General features: G+C 34.5%; 1 protein-coding gene across 11 annotated transcripts in view; it reads right to left on the bottom strand.

Moving 5' to 3' along the window:
* DGKB (diacylglycerol kinase beta) overlaps window positions 1-21,987 on the bottom strand; it is a 797,684-nt gene that overhangs the window by 511,216 nt on the left and 264,481 nt on the right. For all 11 annotated transcript variants that reach the window (XR_010945490.1, XM_067746239.1, XM_067746240.1 and 8 more), the window contains 4 exons: window positions 20,495-20,635; window positions 8,774-8,823; window positions 5,488-5,562; window positions 1,172-1,291 (listed from right to left, as the gene is read on the bottom strand). Coding sequence is in view for 10 of the 11 variants with exons in the window: in XM_067746239.1 (XP_067602340.1) it covers window positions 1,172-1,291; window positions 5,488-5,562; window positions 8,774-8,823; window positions 20,495-20,635 (386 nt within the window). In the remaining variant the exon portion in view is untranslated. The remainder of the gene's footprint in view (window positions 1-1,171; window positions 1,292-5,487; window positions 5,563-8,773; window positions 8,824-20,494; window positions 20,636-21,987) is intronic.

Below are 21,987 nucleotides of genomic sequence, written 5' to 3'. Positions count from 1 at the left end.
CCTCTGACCATGTCTAAAATCCCATGGGCCTCATGAAGGCTAAGATTAACCTGAATGTAAACGAATTTGAAGATCCAGGTGAACTGGAGACAAATTCTACCATCTGAAACCCATTTATATATTCCCAAACCCATATGTAAATATGTACAAACCTATTTTTATATACTCTCACATGTTTTACAAACACAGACTGCAAGATCTCTTGAGAACTGTCTTTAAAAAAAATTGGTGTCTTGAGTAACTGTGGTATAGTCTTGAATCTGAAAAATCATTATTGCTGGTAACAGGAAGCATGAAAAATGTGGAGGTCAGCAGCAAAGTGGTGGACATTACATTCTTGCATCTCAAAACTCTAAATATTCTGTGTGTCAGGGTGCTCTCCATCAGTAATACTCTTTGAATCTAAGTATAAATTTTACTATACTCATGTTATAGTTAATTCTTATTTATTAAGCTAAGTATAAAAATCTAGCATTGACTCATTGGATTTTTAAATTAACTATTACTAAAATTCACACGAAGCCGGGGCAGCAAGATTTGGACTCTAAGTCACTATCATATCACATTCTGATCTTATATGGATCTACTTTATTCCCCAAACCACCAGTTTTAAATACCACTGGAGGCAATGATATAAGAGAACTTCGACAGGCTTAGAAGGAAGAACGTTGACAGACTGTTGATATGTAAGGAAAACATTTACACACACACACACACACACCACACACACATGCACACGCACACACACGCATATATACTCAACTACCTCTATATATAATTGGCTCCCCCAACTATGGGTTTGGTTATTAATAAAATAGATCATCTTCATGGGGAAGGGGAGCACAGAACGCAATAATACTGGGATGTTTCTTGCATTAGATAAAATAAGGTCAATGTTTTCTTTTAACAAGATTGCACTTTAAATAGTGGAAAAAAAGAGAGAGATTATGTATTAAATAATACGGTAATACCTAAAAAGAATTAATATATTTGTGGCAAGTATTACTATACAAGGAGTTATTGTCAACTTGTACTGTGACATACGTATTAGAAGCAGGCACTCACTATATACTTAATGGTAGAAAATAGCCAGATGAATTTATAATCAAAATGTATAAAAGAGAACCCCACTGACTTACCACCAGGCCACCCCCTCTCTGTAAATGCTTACATTTTCTAAGCCCAGGAGCACAAGAAGTGGAATTGTTGTCATGCCTCCTTGAATCCATTCCTCCAGAGAGACTGTTCCATCATGATCATAGTCAATTTCTTCCATCATTTCATGAAGAATCTGGAGAAGAGGAGATGAGGAAAAACTTGAAATAAATCAATAAGATAAGTTTCATATGACACAACAAAGTATTGCACTGAACTGGTTATGATAAACTGTGACTAGCAGCTAAGTAGAGAGTTGAGGTAAATATCTAAATAACTCGGTACCATGTTAATCCTATCGAGCATATAGTAGCTTTGCTATGATTTCAAAACCCTGACTACTTACACTGATCAGCTTTTATAAATAAACGCTTAACTTATTAATATTTTGTCACTGGATGGTACAGCTTAAACAAGAAGGTATCTCTAAGCATGAAAGTGATCTTTAATTGCTCTCTCTAGATTACTTTAAAAAATTCAAATATATGCCAGACAATGACAGACCAAATTAACTTCACGGCAAAGAGCTGAAATAATTCTTCGCTAAGTAGTGTGGGGAGGAGGAATTAAGTTGCTTTTAACTGCCTATCAGAACTTAATGGAGCCAAGAAGTTAAACAATCAAATAATTTTTTGATTAGATTTCTTTTCTAAGGAAGACTTGCACAGAGTGTCCTAAAGTGTTCTCCGTAGTGTCTGTTTGTAATATATTTATCTCTCGGCTGCATAGCGCTAATATTAGCCGTTAATTCGAAGGGTTGTTGTGAGGTCAAAGGTGCTAATACATTATAAGTATCTTTGAAGAGTGTCTAGCATATATAGTAAGTGTAATATAGGTGTTGTTAGTGTTATATTAGCAGAAATTATATTTGCTAATATATATTACCCAAACATATTACCCCTGGCTGCTGGGAAGGCAAAGTACCTCCCATCTAATGGCACCAAAGTGGCAAACATGGTAGAATGCAGTGAAGGAAGTAACTCACCACATTTATCTAATATGGAGCTTTTAATCAACTTGAAAAAAGAAAGAAGTACAGAGAGCATTAGAAGAAAAATTTGAAAAGGTGCAATAAATGGAATAACTTGATATGTGGACAGAAGTATTATTTGCCTCAACATCCCTGAACTTAGTGGATTGGTGTCTTTCCTCAGCAACTTTTTGAATATCAGATTATTTTCCTTCATTGAAACAAACTTATCTATAGGTAGCGGAAAGAGACTCTTTGGAACAAAGTGATGTTGAAATAATTATTTCAACACACTCAAAATGAAAGACAAGGGAAGTCATTTAGAATTGGGCAAAATGGCATAAGGTCTCATTAAAAGGCCCTCCCCCTTGAAGACACTCTGATGAACTAGCAGAAATGAACAAATGAGGAGAGAAGTAAAACACAGAGTGTTTGTTTCAGAGGGCTGATACTTTCATACTGTACTTAATAAATCTAATGGTAGAACCTGGGTTAGTTTTTAAAAACTCCCTTCGAGGGCATCTCAGTCTACCCTGAGCCATCAACCTGAAATGTACAATTCTCTTCAGTTATTATGCAAACTTACCAGGAGTCAGACAACGTGTACAAATGTACACATGTGTTTAAAATGGGGAGAGCTGCTGAATCATCAGGCAGGATGAGGCAGTTACTATGACAGCAAACAGCCGTCTTTTATCTTTACTCTTTATACTGTCCACAGAAAGGGCAGACTTGTCAGTATGTGTCACAAATGACTAATAATGCTATATAGCTTTTTATTTGTATTTTCCAGTAGGTATTTGTCCTAATTAGACTGCCCAACCACTAACTGTTCCTTCTTCAGCGCATCCAGATCCCTCTTTTCTCAAACTCCCCACCGCCAAATATGGTGATGTGGTGGTGCCTCCTTCTGCGCTCCAAGCTGATTGAAAAAGACCCCCTTCCCTCTATTACTCCAGTGAGGACAAGAGCCTTGATTGATAGGTGACTTATATTCACATGAACATAAAAGTGCATGTATCTTTTACATTTACAATGTTGTGTTTTACATTAACATAACCAGAAAAGGCAGCAGAACTTATGAGTCCTTTGATTTCAGTGAAAATAGTATTAAGATGAATCAAACGGTATTCTTAGAATTAAATACGTTACCATCTACTTTATTATTTCATATGCATGCTGCAATTTTGTTAATGATACCCGCCACTCATCATGTGCACAGCATGTGTGTTTCCATGTTCAAAAATAAAAAAAGGAAAAAGAAAAATCAGCTGAGTTAAAACTTGGAAAATCCTAATCCCAGTAAGAAAGGTGCTCTCCCTTTCCATGACATCGCATTGACTTTGTTGTACTTTAACCGCATTAGTTTGCAAAGCAAGGGAAAAGCTATCAGACCTCTCCTATCACATAATCATGCCATTACCTTGCTGTTGACTGCATAAATGTGAATTTATATGGTTAAATAGGCTCTTTGAATTCATACAAAATGTAAACCATTTACATAAAATTGATTTGTATTTACTTAATTAATGTACAATATGCTAAACTTAGTTGGTTTCAAAGAGAAACTAAAATCAATAATATTCTCCCCCAAATATTCCTGTGGCCAAAGTAAAAGTTGTGAATCATGTTTGTTTTAATACACATTTGAATAATGTTGTAGCTTTGGTATAAATCTATTGAAAATAAGAGGTTTTTAATGCTCTTATAGGCATTGTTAGATACTATTTCTTGAAACAATTTGATTAAAGTTTCCTAGCTCAATCTTTAACTAGCTGCAGAGTTTTGGGCAAGTAACTAACATTTTGGGGCCTCCCAGCAAGCCCACTCCTGGGCATATATCCAGACAAAACTATAACTCGAAAAGATATATGCACCCCTATGTTCATAGCAGCACTATTTACAATAGCCAGGACATGGAAGTGACCTAAGTGTCCACCAACAGATGAATGGATAAAGAAGATGTGGTACATATATACAATGGAATATTACTCAGACAAAAAAGGAATGAAATAATGCCACTGGAGCAACATGGATGGAGCTACAGATTATAATACTAAGCGAAGTAAGCCTGACAAAGAGACAAATACCATATGATATCACTTATATGTGGAATCTAAAATATGACACAAATGAACTTATCTACAAAACAGAAACAGACTCACAGACATAGAGAACAGACTTGTGGTTGTCAAGGGGGAGGTGGGTGGGGAGGGATGGATTGGGAGTTTGGGGTTAGCAGATACAAACTATTATATATAGAATGGATAAACAACAAGGTCCCACTGTATAGCACAGGGGACTATATTCAATATCCTGTGATAAACCAGAATGGAAAAGAATTGAAAAAGAATGTGTGTGTGTGTGTATATATATATATATATATATATATATATATATATATATATGTATATATATATATACACATTCTATATTCCCCAAATGGGAATATAGTTTTATATATATATATATATATATATATATATATATAACTGAATCACTTTGCTGATTCAGTTATATTTTTCTACTGAATCACAGTAGAAATTAATTTCTACTGAATCACAGTAGAAATTAACACAACATTGTAAAGCAGCTATACTTTAATAAAATAAATGAAAAAAAATTGGGGGTCTCAATTTCCTCATCTGTAAAATGAATAAAATAGTAGTATCTACCTTGTAGAGTTATGAGCCTTAAATAACACATGCAAAGATAACAGTGCACTGTGCATAGTAAACCATCATTAGTGTCTTCTTAATCGCCTTCATCCTCTTTTAGATTGAATATTTTAGCTATTTCCATATAAGGAAAATCATGGCGATCATAAAAAACATGTCAGTTCTGACTTTTTTGTGGCATGGTATGATCTTAGCAGTGTCATCAGCAGCTTCTGTTCACCTACACCTATATTAGACTACCATGCAAATTAATTTCCATGAGGAAGAAAAGCAAAAGTTATTATTACTAAGGGCTTCAGAAAACCACATATACTTTTTCTTGTTCAGAATCCACTTCAGCTATTGATTAGAAATAGTAATTTAGAGTTATCAAAAGACATATACGCACTATTATATATAAAATAGAAAACTAATAAGGACCTACTGTATAGCACAGGGAACTCTACTCAATACTCTGTAATGACCTATATGGGAAAAGAATCTAACAAAGAGTGGATACATGTATACGTATAACTGATGCACTTTGCTGTACACCTGAAACTAACACAACATTGTAAATCAACTATACTCCAATAAAAAATTTTTAAAAATCAAATGCCAGTAATATATTAGGATTGCAAAAAAGATGAAAGAGAAAGGGGTCTTCTAGAATGTAGCCAACAGTTAAATCATTCCTATACCTACTGGATTAAGTTCAGTGACGTCCCATTCAAGGTACTCTGCCACATGCATCATCTGACTGATGATATTTTCTAGTTCCTGGAGGAGAGGGAAGGGAAGGGGAGCGAGGGAAGGAAGGAGAGGGAAAATGAATACAAGGTCTTAGTAAGTTCTTCAACTTTGACTTACAGGAATTGATTTGTTCAACATGTAGCTCAAAAACTAAAGGAGTGAGATGATTAATTTTACATAAAAAGTAAACATATACCTCTGCATTTTAAAGGCCTACTTAACTATACATAAAAGAAGAGCCTAAATATACATTCCTTTGTACTCTGTCTAGAAACCTTCACCAGGAGAGGGCACAACTATACAAAGAAAGGTTTTCTTCCAGGAGATTTTTAAGAAAATTTTTGTTTGGAAAGCAGCATCTGATGAAAGTAGGAACCTGCATATTTTCACAAAAAGCTGTGATTTTTAAGTACTGAGTATCCTGACCCCACAGCTTGAAAACAGGTGTGGAAGGGTGGTGGGAGGAAGGGTTTGAGGGCAGCTGAGAGTTTTATTTTTATTCTGATACACTGAGAACGTATACTGACGGTTCTAGCCATTTACTGGTAAAATTTGCTCTGCTAGAGGTGCGTTCAGGTTAAGGTTTGGAGGCTAAGTGCATGCAGAGTTTATTTTATGAGGGGATAGAATTTTAGTCTGAATATTCACATTCTTCTGCTCAACGTCAAGTCTTTGAAGAACTGCTGGTTAATATATATGCCTTGGCTAAATAAATTATAACATTTTTTCATACCGATTTATTTAATGTTTTAATTTTTCTGTATCTTCAGAAAAGATTAAACATACTTTGTGAATGCTAATAATTTTAAGGGTAGTCCGTCCATGACAATTAAAAGCGGTATTTCATAGTATGATAATTTAAAATATAAGAAATATAAAGAATAAGGCTTGAAAGTATATTAATAAAATTTATTCTACTAAAACCTCTGATCTAATGTACGTGGTTAATATGCATAAAATGAAGAAGAAAATATAGTAAAAGAGGGGTTTTTTTTTGGGGGGGGGATTCATGGATCCCTCTGAGAAGCTGATGAAAGCTACACTCTCTCTCTCCAAAAATATATATATGAAATCATGAAAATGTTATATAACACAGGTCATCCCAGAAACAATGCAAATATAAATGTGTTTATTACAGATGTGAAAAATTTTAAACACTAATCCCTTGCAATTAGAGGCTAGAATTTGTGTGTGTGTGTGTGTGTGTGTAACTAATCTTCCAGTTACTTTATCTTTGCTTATATATGCCTTAATGGTTTGGAACCGTTAAAGTCTCTGGATATGTTTGGAGGAACAGAAACTATTTTTGGTGGACTATTGTGTACACATGTGGTACTAGATAAGTCATCTAACCTCTCTAAGTTTCCTCAACAGTAAAATGGGTATTCTAATAGTACCTAGTTCACAGAGTTGCTACCAAGATTAAATATGCTGTTATATGAAATACATTTATCTTATCTGGCACAAGTGATCAATAAACATTAACTAGCATTATTAGACATACTGGTCATTTCTCAAAGTATTAATTTTCTTCTGTTGTGTCTCCAGTATATGAACATAGCCTTTAAATTTCAAAGACAAATGATATCAGAAGGTGCGCTTCCTACCTGACAGTGAAGGAAATATCCTGGGGTAGTAAGTTATATGGAGAAAATCACAGAAATTAAATCCAGACCTTTATTTTAAAAAAGACTAATTTAATCATAAACAAGCTTATTTATCCTCAGCTCATTGTTTAATATTGGGAATATAGTTATAAATATTGCTAGTAATCTACTATATGTTAACCAAAAAATGGCCAGAGACCAAGAACAGCATTTGACTAAATTTTCTACTCAGCTGCCAACCCATGGCTAAGAGCCTAGTAAAGAAACATTGTTTTAATTTAATTAAAAAGAAAAAGAAAACAAATCTGCATTAAAAATATAATTTGCATTAGTGTAGTCAGAAATGCTACAATGAGCATATTGACATATGTAGAAGAAATCTAAACTTCTAGCCGTGAAATGCTACCAGAAAATGAGCAAATGTATCATGTTGCTTAATATTCCTAAGTGGAAAACTGAACACTACTAGGCACTTAAAAATAACAGCATTTGAAAAATTAGAAAGACCCTAACATAAGAAATCCCACAATCACAGCATCAATTCAGATTGGTGGTCATTTCCTAGAGTAGGAATTATATATTTTTATCTCTCTCTGGAGAAACGAATGCACCATTATCCTACTCAGTGTTACATAAATATGTCTCTAACTTCACTGCTTTGCTTGTAACAGTCTGTTTGAGTTCTGCCATGGAGAGACATATCAGATGATGAGAGAAACTCATTATCAGAAATAATGTTTATTTTAATCAATATTAAATATATCAAAACATTTCTTTTTACATGTACCTATGTACTTCAAAATTTCCATAATGTGACTCTTACTCTTTTGTTAATATTCTTATATTACCTTCATGGAACAGGACATGATATAATATACAAAATGTTAAATAGAAAATACATCATTGGTGGAAACTCAGATGGATATACTCAGGAGGCCCTGATTTGAGAACTAAGAGTCTAACTTCTCCTCTGAAAACTGTCAATGATTTGCATATACTACAAATAAAATAAACATTTAATTATTACTTTCTGTGAGATGGTATTTTTCTTCTATTGGTTTTTATGAGTAAAATTATAGATAGAGTGCAAGTTGGATTTAAAATCGGATGAGAAGGGAAGTTTGCCAAAGCAGTTTTAAATATAATTACCCATTTCATCAACATATGTGAGTAAAAGTACTTAAAAAGTGGGAAAATAATAAAATGATTGAATCAACTTCGTAATTCCTTTAAATTCTACCTGTATTCTTGATATTTTCCTATATATGTGTGTACATATATATATATACACATATATATATATACACACACACACACACACACATTTTTTTTCTTTTTAGATCAATGGTCTCATCTTTCTCTTACATTTTATTCACACAGGGTTGAAGTCTTTTTTATCTTTCTGTACATAAAAAGTCACTTTTTTGTAGTAAAATTATTCAATAGAACAACTGTAATCCTAACAGTTTCCTCAGAGCACTTGCTTTCAAAAAGTCAGATGATAAAAATGCTGTGTGAGTGCATGGAAATTGTATTGTATCTTCTGTGGTAATAGCTATAAATTTATTCATTGCATTTTTCAGAACAAACTACTCTGAAATTTTCACAGAAAATTTGAAGAAAAAAATTACCGAGCTGTCCAGGAAGCCATTTCCATCCGTGTCATAGAGGCGAAACATAACTAGAAATAAAAGAGGTGTTGAAAAAAAGATTATAGGTGAGTAAGATCAATGCTAGAATAAGGCATATTCTTTAAAATTTATTTTCTGTCAAAAACAAATACTACTAAATCCCTCCCCTCCTCAAAGCAATTGATTTTGGGACCATTTCTCAAGCTTAAAGATGAATTAATCATTAATAAAAATACTGGATATCAGATATAAATTCTACCAATTTTTGTTATATAGCTAGAAAACACTAAAAAGTGCTATTGTTTGTTCAAATTTGTATTACAAGATCATTAAATGGAAATTCAAAATAACAGAAGAGAAGGAATTCAGAGTCTGAATATTAAAGGACAGAGTGGATAAGAAGAAATAACTAATTCAGAGGTCTGGAAATCAATTATAATTTGGAATCTACCATCCACTGTTATGTGAGCTTAGTCAAACGCTGTTTTCTTATCTATAAAATAAGGATAATCACCCTGTCATAAGACACACATTTGTTAGGGATAGGGGTTAAGAGCTACAAACGACTATGCATAAAATAAGCTATAAGGATATACTGTACAAGACAGAAATATAGCCAATATTTTATAATAATTATAAATGGCGTATAATCTTTAAAAACTGTGAATCACTATGTTGCACATCTGAAACTTACATAATGTTGTAAGTCAGCTGGATATATGTATATGTATAACTGATTCACTTTGCTGTACACCTGAAACTAACACAACATTGTAAATCAACTATACTCCAATGAAAATTAAAAAAAAAAAAAGACACATTTGTTGTGAAAGTGAGATGATACACACAAAGGTGTATCAAAAGCTGTAGGTCACTACACAAATATAAGCCATTGTTTCAATTAATCCTTAAGCAGTATGGGAAAGGAAAAATTACTGCAAAATAAGGGAATTTTCCTGATAGGGGATGCAAAGACATAAATGGCATTATTATCATGGGTATAATGGTGTATTTGTTTAAATCGGAGATGTAGTTTCATAGGGTAACCACTCTTTGAACTAATCAAATGAGGAAAAAGACACTATTGGCTCTGTGCTAGGGAGCTCAGGAAAGCAGGATGGCAGAGGTCCATGCCTGGCCTGAGGATTCCCTTGTATAATTCACACACCACCAGGAGACTACAGAAGAGGCTGCAGGTGCCGTTTTGAGATAAACAGAGAAGAATGACACAGCTGTAAAAATAGAGGAGTGGAAATGAGGGTTTGTGTTGGGTTTGTATAATTTCCTGGAGAGTCTTGATGTCTGAAGTCTATAATATCAACCAAAGACATTGACAACTAGGAGACATAATTATGCAATGACCTTAATCTGTAACTCATTGTTATTTTTATATTTAAAAATAAGTATTATATTTCAAAAAATCTAAGATATTTATAAGATGCAAAACTAGTCTGCACATCACTAAAAGGAAAAAAATGCTGCCAATCTAGCTAACGTGTTCTATTCACTGTAAAATGGAAACAGACTTTAAAGATGTTGAAATGTAAGTGGAAATGTATACCTATTGAATTAAAGGATAGAATGTTAGGTTTGCTAAAGAATATAAATATCTTGATTTGCAAACCATGATAACTGTTCTCTGTTATATATGAAATGAGAATAAAATTCAGAAAGAAAGAAACAAACAAACAAAAAAACTTACCACAACATGGATACTAAGCATTTCAAGATTTTCTAGCATAGCATAAAATGGTAAAAATACCTTTTTAAGTGGCAAAAATTCATACACCATTCAGAGAAGGGGTTAAGTACCAGGAACAAGGCAAGGACTTCCAAAACCTAACTATATTTTAGAATGAGGGATGCTTGTGACTCTGTTAATCCTTATTGGAGTAAATGACTGCTAAACCATTTCATACAGCTCAGGTATATGGACATTCACCTATGTCTACTGGTAAATCTTGTTGGAAACATGAGCTCAAAGATGTACACACAAGTGGGGTGGGTGTGTGGTACCTGTCATTCATTTTGGGCAGCATCTGAAACATCTTCCTAAATTCTGAAAGCCAGACTTTATAAAGCACAATAACAGATGAAAGGCCAGATACCTTCCTTTACTAGCCTGACTTGAAAATAGGGTTTGCACATGACCCAGCCTCTACCAATCAGAAGCACAAGCCCAGATGATTAATCAGATGCTAGTGATCCAAGAAAAAAGGGGCTTCACAGAATCCATGCTGATGAGAGGCAGCAGCAACAGCAGTAATTGAAGAAAGGGGTGTGTGGTAGGGATGGTAGCACTGAAAGGTGCTCTGTCTGTCCACAAAGAAGCAGTAATGGGTTGTCATATGTATAAGAAAAGAGTTATTAAAACTATCTTTACTTACAAATGATATGTTTGTACCATTAGAAAATTCTATTGAATCATCAAAAAGAATTGGAACGTATATGTATACATAGTTCATATATATATAAGAATTTACATTATGTATATACGTATTAGAACTTATGTAACTGATATGTTATCTATATCTTATTATTAGAACATATATCATATGTATTATATCTTATATTAGAACTTATATAACTATATAATTAGATCTTATATAACATATAGGGTATATGTTTTATATTAGAAATTATATAATGTATAAATATTAAGACATGTTTATATATAAATATACATAAGTATATGTATTTAGTGATATGGTCAGATTAAAAAGTCAGTTGCAGTTTTACATACTACTGAAGAACAATTAGAAAATGAAACATAAAACATATCATTTACAATAACATGAAAAACCTAAATATATAAGATAAATTTATCAAGAGTTGGACAAGACCTCTGTGCAAAAAATATAAAACTTCATCAAGAAAAATTACAGAAAACCTATATAAATGAAAAGATGTATTATGTTCATGAATTGGAAGATTCAATATCATTAAAATGTAAATTCTCCACAGATTGTTCTATATAACAGATACAATCTCAATAAAAATACCAGTAGCTTTGTTTTAAATATTAACATGGCTGATTCTAAAACTTACATAAAAATAAAAAAGACTTACAATACCCCAAACAACCCTGAAAAGGGAGAACAAATCAGAAGGATTTACATGACCTGACTTCAAGAGTTGCTAAAGATCAAGTGAATCAAGATAGTGACATGCTGACTAAGGGCTACACAACAGAATAATGGGAAATAGGAATATAGATAGAGATCCACACACTTATGGTCAACGGGGACAAAAGCAATTCAATGAGATAAGAAAAGTCTTTTCAAAAAATGATGATGGAACAGTTGGATGGATATTCATATAAAAAAAAGTACCTTGACCCTTACTTCACACCAAACATAAACATTAGGTCTAACAGAATTTTAACTTTAAAACTAAAATTTTTTGAAACTAAACTTTAACATTAAATCAGCGTTATAAACCTTCTAAAAGAAAATACAGGACAATATCTTCATAACCTCAACATAAGCCAATATGAACCATCAAAGATTTTTTAAAAATAGGTAAATTAAACTTCATCAAAATTGGAACTTATGCTCATCAAAAAGAAAAAAAGAAGACTATTAAGAAAATAAATAAGCCAGCTGCAGATTTGAAAAAAAATTTTCAGAACACATATATCTAACAAAGGACTTGTTTCTACAATATATGAGCAAACCCTAGCTCAGTAATAAAATAGCAAACAACCCAATTAGTAAAGAGGCAAAAAATCGAACAGATGCTTCAAAAATGGAAGAGAGGTGAGTAGTCAGTCATAACAAAGTACTCAACATCATCAATTGTAAAGAAAATGGAAATTTAAACCACAATTAGAGACCATCATATGCCTTCTAAAAAGACTCCAGAATTCAAGTTTTTTCCCCAAGACCAGTCTACCAAAGCTGCTTACCTTCTCAGCCTCTCAGGTGCCTAAGAATTTACAGTTTAAAAATACTGGCAAAAGCCTGGCTCCCTGCTCCCAGAAATTTAACCCACAAATCCAACTTGCCTTGATAATTTCCTAAAATTTACAAACAGATTTTTTTTAAAAAAAATTGAGTTTAAATGTTCTAGTTGTTTCTAGCAGAAAAGTTGGTCTGAGAACACTTTACTGTTGTATGAAGTAGAAGCCCTAGTATATTTTTATATTAATTTCTACACACATTAATAGGAGTTAATGGCTATCTATAAATCCTGTCTAATTCACCAAGGAACAAAGTTGGAGAACTTTAAGTTCTAGTTAATAATTATAGCAATAATAAAAACAGTATACATATATTGAGCACTAAGTATCTTGTAGTCTAAATCTCACCAATTATAAATCAATGATAAAACTTTCCTTTGATTCCGATGCGAGAGAGGAATTCTAGAACTTTAGTTTTCAGAGGTAAGTCTACTTTCCTAATTTAAAATTGTAGTGGGGTCATGCAAAACAAGAAATATTGAACACACATAGTTACATTGCCTTTCTATTGAAGGTCCACTACAGTAACAGTAAGGGATGAAACAGGCATAAACCCACAAGTACAAAGAAAACGTGAGAGGAGACAAGAAAAATAAAATTTTAGAAGCTGGAAAACATATGGTGTCCGATGTAGAAAGCTGAGAAATATAGACGTAAGCTGGTGGTAAAGAGGAGGCGCAGATTCACACAGAAAAGGAAACATAATCTTCATGAAAAGAAATTAGACCTTTAAACACTACCCCTCACGGCTTGCACCTGAGGGTATGCCAGCCCTCTACCTTAAAGAAGACTGGATCTTTGAGCTTTTTAGCAGTCAAGCGACAGGGACTCTGAGTTCAGGGTACTCAGGCATTCTGATGGTAGGGGTCCAATACCAAAGAGTGTAATCATGTGAAAATGGATATACTGAACATTGAGAAATGTTAAGTCCCCTTGCTCATCTCTAATGAGTCAGACTTAAACCTCATCTACCCACCCACCTACCCACAACCACCAAGTAGTTGTTTCAAAACGAAGTAATTTGGAAGAAACCAGCAAAGCAGGGAGACGGGAACCTTATAAATAAGAGGAAAGATTCAATCCATGAATAAGAATAATAGCAAATAAGGATGGTGCTGACAACAAAAAGGATTCTCTGTGAAGTGAAAATTATGCTAGAAAGAGAAAAAAAAAAAAAAGTCGTCCTAGATGTAGAAGATGTACCAGATGTCAAATGAAAGACATAAAAGAAAAGAAGTTGGAAAACAGGAAAATTAAAAAATATAATAAGTCAAAGTTCTGTCATGGAGTTTGAACATCTAATAATAGTGATTTCAGAAAGACTGAACAAGTAAAATAAAGGAGAAGGTAACTAACAATGAAAAGATGAAGGAATAGATGGAGAGCACAAGTTTCCAAACCAGAATTTATGGTGGAGGATTTAGGAATTAGTTAGTTATACAGGAATTAAGAAACTAATCAAATAAAGAGAAAAAAAAAGCAGTTATTAACACCACAGAAAATAAAAATTGTTTGGCTTGGTAAGCCTATAGAACCTTTCCCTTTTAAAAGCATATCTGAATAATACTGATAAAATTAATAGTGATCCTCAAACATTATAATAAGACTATTTTTTCCTTAGAATTTAAAAGTAAAGTTAGTCTCCAAGGTCAAGTGAATCACTGAACAAAGAGGTTTTATTTTTAAAACCAACATATAAGGATATAGATTTTTAGGTGCAAAAATAATTTAAGCCCAATATTAAAATTATTCTGTCAACATGATAGCTTCCAAAGGTGGGTACCTCTTAAAAAGTTACAAACCAGTTTAACCCACATTTTTTTCTATTTTTATGCTCATGCAATTACACTTTATATAGAAACAATTATGTGCCCACACATGAATTTGGTTAAAAGCTCAAAGGAAAGGCACATTACACAATATGAGGGCAATTCTTTATATCTAGAATTTGTTTCTTTTCCAAAAGATGTGCAAGTTTTTAATCTATTTTCCCATAGAATATGTTTTTGTACTTTGTATAATATGTTATTGATATGAAAATATTATTATGGAAATTGTTTTAAAAGATTATAAAGTATATATTTTAAAAAGCATTTAAGCCAGAATTTGTTTAACTCACAATTTTTTACTGTTTTATGTATTTCAAGACCTATCTAATAAACCACAAGGGCAGAGGTGAAAATCATTTGTTTGGAGTTTTTTACATCTAATATAATGGTGTTATACTTTCTTCTTTTCTCCACAGAAGAAACAATAGGGCTTCCCTGGTGGCGCAGTGATTGAGAGTCCGCCTGCCCATGCAGGGAACATGGGTTCGTGCCCCGGTCCGGGAGGATCCCACATGCCGCGGAGCGGCTGGGTCCGTGAGCCATGGTCGCTGAGCCTGCGCGCCCGAAGCCTGTGCTCCGCAACAGGAGAGGCAACAGTGAGAGGCCCGCGTACTGGAAAAAAAAAAAAAAAAAAAAAAAAAAAAAAAAGAAACAATAATCTAAACAAGGAAAGGCAGCTTTTCAAAATAAAAAGGGCACCTATACAGCAGGTCAGAAATCATACATTTTAGTCACAGATAGCTAAACTGGTGGTGTAATTAATAACCAGTCTCTCTGGGCTTTAAATGTTTCATTGACAATATAGGAAGGTTAACTAGATGATATTTGAGGACTTTTCAATATTAAATTTCAGTGGTTCTAAGATTAATACTAGACAGAGCTGTAACTTTAACATACAGGGTAGTCCTCATTATCTGCATGTCAACTGTGTATTTTTCTGGACATTTTCCTATTGATTTCTTTTTAGTGATATATTTTCAGTAACTGTAAGCTAACTTAAAGTTATTCTAGCTAAGTCATTAATAATTTGATAAACTCTAATCCCAATGTGAATGCCACATTTATACTTTTAAATAAAAGTATAAATTTAGTAATATTTGATGCCTTCAATAATTCACATTATCTTCCTCTTGTCAAGCACCCATAGACTTCAATACAGTTCCATTTAACTAGCATTTATTGAGCATCTATCTTTTGAAAAACACACATATATAAGTGGTAGGTGCTAGAGTGGGAAGTTACACACAGTGCAATGGTACAAGGAAGGAGAGTAAAATAATCTGATTAGAGATGGCAAGAGGACTCATGATGTGAGCTTAGGCTTCAAGTGTAGACTGGACTGGATCTGATATACACTGGGAAAGATACACACCCCTAGCAAATGCACATTATAAGCAAAGGCATGAAGGTGGAAAAGTTCAGGGTTTGTCTGATAATTAAAAAGTAGATTCATATGAATGGGACTTTTTTGTGCAGGTCATAGCCAAATGCAAGACTGGCCAAGTAGGTTGGGGTCAAATTGTGGAGCCAGATTAGTTTATGGATGCTAAGTTAAGGACTTACTTTGATGTATTATTCAATAGGGAACTACAAAAGGGACACATGCTTCCTGAGTCAGAAGAAGAGGAAAGAACAGGTATAGAAGTTGACAAGTTTTAGGCAACATGAGAGAAAGCTATAAGAATTTACAGCTAATGAGTGAGATGATGATTAATTAAGTAGGTGTTTGAAGTAACAAAGCATCTGAATGAACCTTTAACTAGGAGAAGTCAATGACCAGAGAAACACTGAAGGCACTGAAGGCCAGCTGAGGTTTTGAGAAGAGTTCTAATCCACAGAATTATATTATCATTTCACAAAATCTCTGGCAGCTCAGTATATGAGCAAATAAATTGGATGTTCAAAACTAAGTGAGAAGGAATGATTGACCTCACGAATTACGGGGTCAGTCTACATTTGAAGGGGTGGGAGGCCCAAAAGCAGCAAGCAAGTTTAGGAGGAAGTGAAGCGGTCAAGGGGCAAGAATTCTTAACTTACTTTTTTTTTTTTTTTTTTTGCGGTACGCGGGCCTCTCACTGTTGTGGCCTCTCCCGTTGCGGAGCACAGGCTCCAGACGCGCAGGCTCAGCGGCCATGGCTCACGGGCCCAGCCGCGGCATGTGGGATCTTCCCAAACCGGGGCACGAACCCGTGTCCCCTGCATCGGCAGGCGGACTCTCAACCACTGCGCCACCAGGGAAGCCCATTAACTTACTTTTATTTCATTTAACATTCACATAAATGTGAAGGAATTTATGTGAGCAAATATTGGTTCATTTAATTCTCATAGCAAACATACAAGATAGACATTATTATGATCCCAATTTTACAGCTGGGGAAGCTGAGGCCTGAGAGGTTTTAACAATGTGCCTGGGTCACTCAGATAGTAAGGGTCAAAGCTAAGATTCATTCAGTTAGTGAAGTGAAGGGTCCAGGCTCCTGCGTACTGTGCTATGCTATATTTAAACTCAAAGCAGAAAAGTAAAAAGTTACGTGAGCTTAGGCTGTGGTCAAAGCAAAATACTAGAATTTAAATTTATAGAATAAGAGCAGTCTTTGGGAATTAAAAGACTTGGGGTATTGCAACAAAAGTGGGTGACTGAAATAAAATGGAGTTGAGGTCACAGTATTTGAGGAATCTAAGGAGACTCAAAGAGGGATGTATTGAATGGCTCTCCATAAAGTACTGTAGTGGGCTTAAGGTGAAGAGGGCAAACCAGACCTGGTACAATGTTCTTATCTATGCACCTCGATGGTTGGTAACTTCCACCAAGACAAAAATAGAATTCCTCCACAACTTCAGGACACACACACATGCACGCACACATACTTTCCAAGGGTTCGTGGGAACAGGTAAATAAATACCTTCTACTTGACAGGGCCTCAGCACTGGCAAAGACCACAGGGAGGCATTAGGATTGAGTCAAAGACTGAGTGAAGGAAAGCAAGTTGAAGAAATGGCATATAATCAGTGGAAAGTTCAAAAGCGTTTGTTTGTTAGTTTCCTTTCAATGAAAAAAGAATGCTTTATTCTAAACATTTTGTGAATGCCTGGCAGAAAAGAGAGGTGGGGGAGATTAGAAGGGGCAGTAAGCACTGAATAGATTTATAAAACATTGTTTTTTGGGGAAAAAATATTTAAAACATGTCATTAATTTATCTAATAACCCAGGTAAAAGAACGTATCAAATAATGTCACCATCAATTCCAAGAACAATTGTAGTTTCAGATGAATTATGTGTGTGTGTGTGTGTGTGTGTTTTCATTGGACTGAAGGAACTGCATAAACCAATGCTTCTCAAAATGTGGTCCCTGCAACATCAGCATGACCTGAAATGAAAACTCTGAAGTCCTATTCCAGGCTTGCTGAATCACATATACTCAAGTTGGGGCAGAGCAAGCTGTGTGTTCATAAGCCCTGCAGGTGATTCTTATGTGCGATAAAGTTCAAGAACCTCTGGCCTAAGGCAACATGTCTGTACTCCTTTCTGCTTAGCTGCTTAGAAATTGAGATTCAAAAACATCACTCACCTGCAAAAGTTAACTATATTAGATGCTTGATTATATCTACTTCTGTGTTAATTTTAATTATTTTCTTCTCTTCTTTCCTCTAGTATATATTATGTTTAATAAGTCATAACCATTTTGGAAATATATATTAAATGAACAACCATTAGATTTCTTTAAAGACATTGAAAAAATTTTAGAATCTATAACTATAATATACTATATGAATGTTAGGAATTTGTAAACGCGCAACTATAGAAGGGAAAAATGTATAAGTACATAGCTAAGAAGCTGGGCGAAAGAAATGGATTCTGATTTAACTGATGTAGGAAAAAGCCTGGCATTTAGAAAACAAACCAACAAACACAAGCTCCAGATGAGTAAGGACCAGGTTAAGGTCCTCCACACTTGAGGAGAGTAGAGAAGAAAACTAGAACAGAGCTAGAACCTTAATGAGTTTCTGAAATTGAAATGCATTTTCTTTCAAGAGTCTGGTGAAAATCACAGAAGTAATGCCAGGTGGTAACAAGTCTGTCTATGCAGGAAGTCTAAAGAAATGAATGGTATAAGCTCGAAAAAGAGCTGGAAAACTTAAAGAACCGAGGGAAGGAGATTGATAACACTGAAGAGAGGTAAGTGGCAGGTCAGGTTCAACTTGATTCATCAAGTGTTTCTGAATCACTCGTGGGTTAACATTATGGCTGGCAACTGTGGACGAGGACTGCTGAGACACAGATTCACATTGAGAACTTACAACATACCTCTTAGGAATTCTACCTTAAAAACAAAATACTTGCAGTTGACCTAAAAATAATTAAACTGGATCACAAAGACCATGTTGGGGAGAAGTAATGGTGTCTTTATTTATTCTCAGACCTGGAATAGAATCTTTGTTTTGTTTTGTTTTTTTGCGGTACGCGGGCTTCTCACTGTTGTGGCCTCTCCCGTTGCGAAGCACAGGCTCCGGACACACAGGTTCAGGGGCCATGGCTCACGGGCCTAGTCGCTCCGCGGCATGTGGGATCCTCCCGGACCGGGGCACAAACCCGTGTCCCCTGCATCAGCAGGCGGACTCTCAACCACTGCGCCACCAGGGAAGCCCGAATCTTTGTATTTTTAAAATCATCCCAAACACAGTCCTAATAACACCTGAGAAAACTTTCTCTCTGGCCATTACTTCAATAAAAATTCACTAAACATTAATATTTATTTTGGAATCAGAGAGATTTCTGTAGGTTCTTAGGAAAACAAATAAATCTTGAAATGCAAATATTCAACATTTAGAACTAATAAATATGTATTTAAAGAATGATGTTAATATGGTTTATTCATAACTTAAGCAGGTGTTACTATTAAATAATCATATTACATTAAATTCTTTATTAGTAAGAGAAATATTATCGAAAGTTACTGTTAAACTAAACATGCTACCCAGTCATAATTCTGAGGTGTCACAATACTCTACATTTACTTTAGAAATGTCAAATTTAGGATTCATTATCTTTACTATCATTTCAGTAGCAAAAAAAATTTAATTCATTTTAATGATATCTAATACAATCAGGTTAATCAGCTTATTGAACAAACCATCAGCTCTGTATTTAGCAAGGGCTTTGGAGATAGAATAGATTATTAAATGACGGGGCTTGCAGTAAAGGTTTGAAAAATATCTTCTTGCCTTGCAATGAGTACAGTTTGCCACCAGAGAGAGCTCAGTTACTGTATTTTATTAAAGGGAGCACTTATTTCCTTTCAACTAGATTGAAATTCTCTACCTGAAACGCCTGCTACATGGTAAAAGAAAAAAACGCTATTGTTTAATTATTTATAATATTCAGTCAACTTCTAGAAATGAAACTCTCATGCTTGGCATTTAAGAAATTATTTGTCCACCGCAACGAAAGTTAGTGCAGAAGGTTTCAAGGAAGATTTCCAGAGAGAAAGGCTCAGGTTGCCTGTGGATAGTGAACCCTTTTTCTGCTTAATGGGAAGACCTCCTACATACTAGAAATAAGTGTATTTTCAAAACAACACAAAGGATACTTTTCAATATCGTCTGGTTACCAAACTGAGCAAATTCAAAAACAAAAACCATCAATTGATAAACATGCTCAAGAAATACTCAGTAATAAATGGACCTTGATCAATAATAACCTAAAATTGATAGATTCTTAGTATCTTTTAATTGTCTGATTTTCAATTGGAGGATTTTTTTATAATTATTAACCAAGGTCACTTTACTTAATAAGAATGTAAACAACCACAGTATATACAATTTTTTTTTTTTTTTTTTTTTTTTTAGTATATACAATTTTAAGTTTGTCAATATCCAGTCATATCCCCCCACCCCAACCGTGATAAGTAAACTAAATGAAGAAACACATACACTCCAGTTTATCCTCAGGTCTTCCTCTTTCAAGGAGAGACAGGTAACAGACAATATCCTTCAGGTGGATTACTTCTGGGGAACACGTATTTGCTGGAGAAGTACGGGGAGAGGTGATGGCACCTTTATTCATTCTCAGACCTGGAAAAAAAGATTTGTCTTCATATACTTAAAAATATTCACAGTGCTCTCAAACAAAAACCAACAAAGGAAATAGAGAGATAATGCCTAGACCATGTAGAGAAACTGTATACTTCTGAGGCGTGAAATAACCAAATTCTTCGGTCTCTAGTATAACAGAGACAGACATTCTATGATTCTTTTAAGTAATGGAGAGTCCTTTGGGATTTGGGGACATAGGGACTGCTCTGCCTACTCACTGGATGGTGTTTGGGCCAGAATCCTATCGCCCAGAGTTAGCTGGTAGACAGATTTCAAAGCATGAAGAACTACTTTCCTATTCCACTTTTCTCTGCCTTAGGCAGTGACAGCTGTGAATCAGCTGGGAAGACTGAAAAATGGTCTTTCACAAAAAACTGAAGAAATGTGAGTCTGTCCCAATATGATTTATATATTGATGGTCAGGAATCATTCATACATAAAAACATGTATTTATGTCAAACGGTTGCCAGCACCGTGAATAAGACATCCTTTTTGCCATCAAGGAATCTGCCCATGAATAAGAGAGAAAGAGAACATAAACAAAAATCTGGATAAACATGACAGATTTAATTAGAGAGGTAAGAACATACAACTGTAGTTTGGTTTTAATATGGTCCATACTTTATTTATTACATCCATTCATTGTGCCTATTCCAAGACAAGGGTAGAGAACCCGAATATCTGTTCACAACAGCTGACGACTGCAGAGTATCTGATAATTAAATCGAAACTCTTTCACAATAAATAGTTCCATCTTATAGAGAAGTCTCTGAAACCAGATCATATGTATCTGACAAGACCTCACGGTAAACCCCAATTATTCTTTGAGGTCTATTTGGCCATATAAAAGGTATGTGGGTTAGATGGCTGATGGGCTGAATGGCTACTTGATTCCTAATTAACCAGGAGTTACTGGAATGCAGGGAATAATCTTAACCAAATACAGTTCTACAAGCCTGTCATTCATCTGGCATTCATCAGCACACCTCCACCTGACCACATCTCTTGCTCTGGTCTATCTCTTTCCATGTATAACTTTGATTGAACACCTGTGATTTCCTTCAGCCATTTCAAGATATCCAGGAGTATAATTTAATGCATGCTGAAAAGCCAGCAGTTAATTAGTTTAGTAGTCACAACGTTACTACTAATAAAATGTACCATTTATTGAATGTACACTATGTGGCAGGAACCATGCTGGGCACTTGAACATGTATCATTTCAGTTAATTCTCCCATTAACCCTGTGAGGGGAGATTGCATTAATCCCATTTTACAGATGAGAAACAGGCTTAGGGAGATGAACTGCCCAGCGTTTCATAACTAGCAACT

Source organism: Pseudorca crassidens, chromosome 8 (assembly GCF_039906515.1).
Source record: "Pseudorca crassidens isolate mPseCra1 chromosome 8, mPseCra1.hap1, whole genome shotgun sequence".
In the NCBI taxonomy this organism is placed as follows: Eukaryota; Metazoa; Chordata; class Mammalia; order Artiodactyla; family Delphinidae; genus Pseudorca; species Pseudorca crassidens.
The sequence above is the reverse complement of the archived record's forward strand: the minus strand, read 5'-3'. Positions and strand labels throughout refer to the sequence as shown.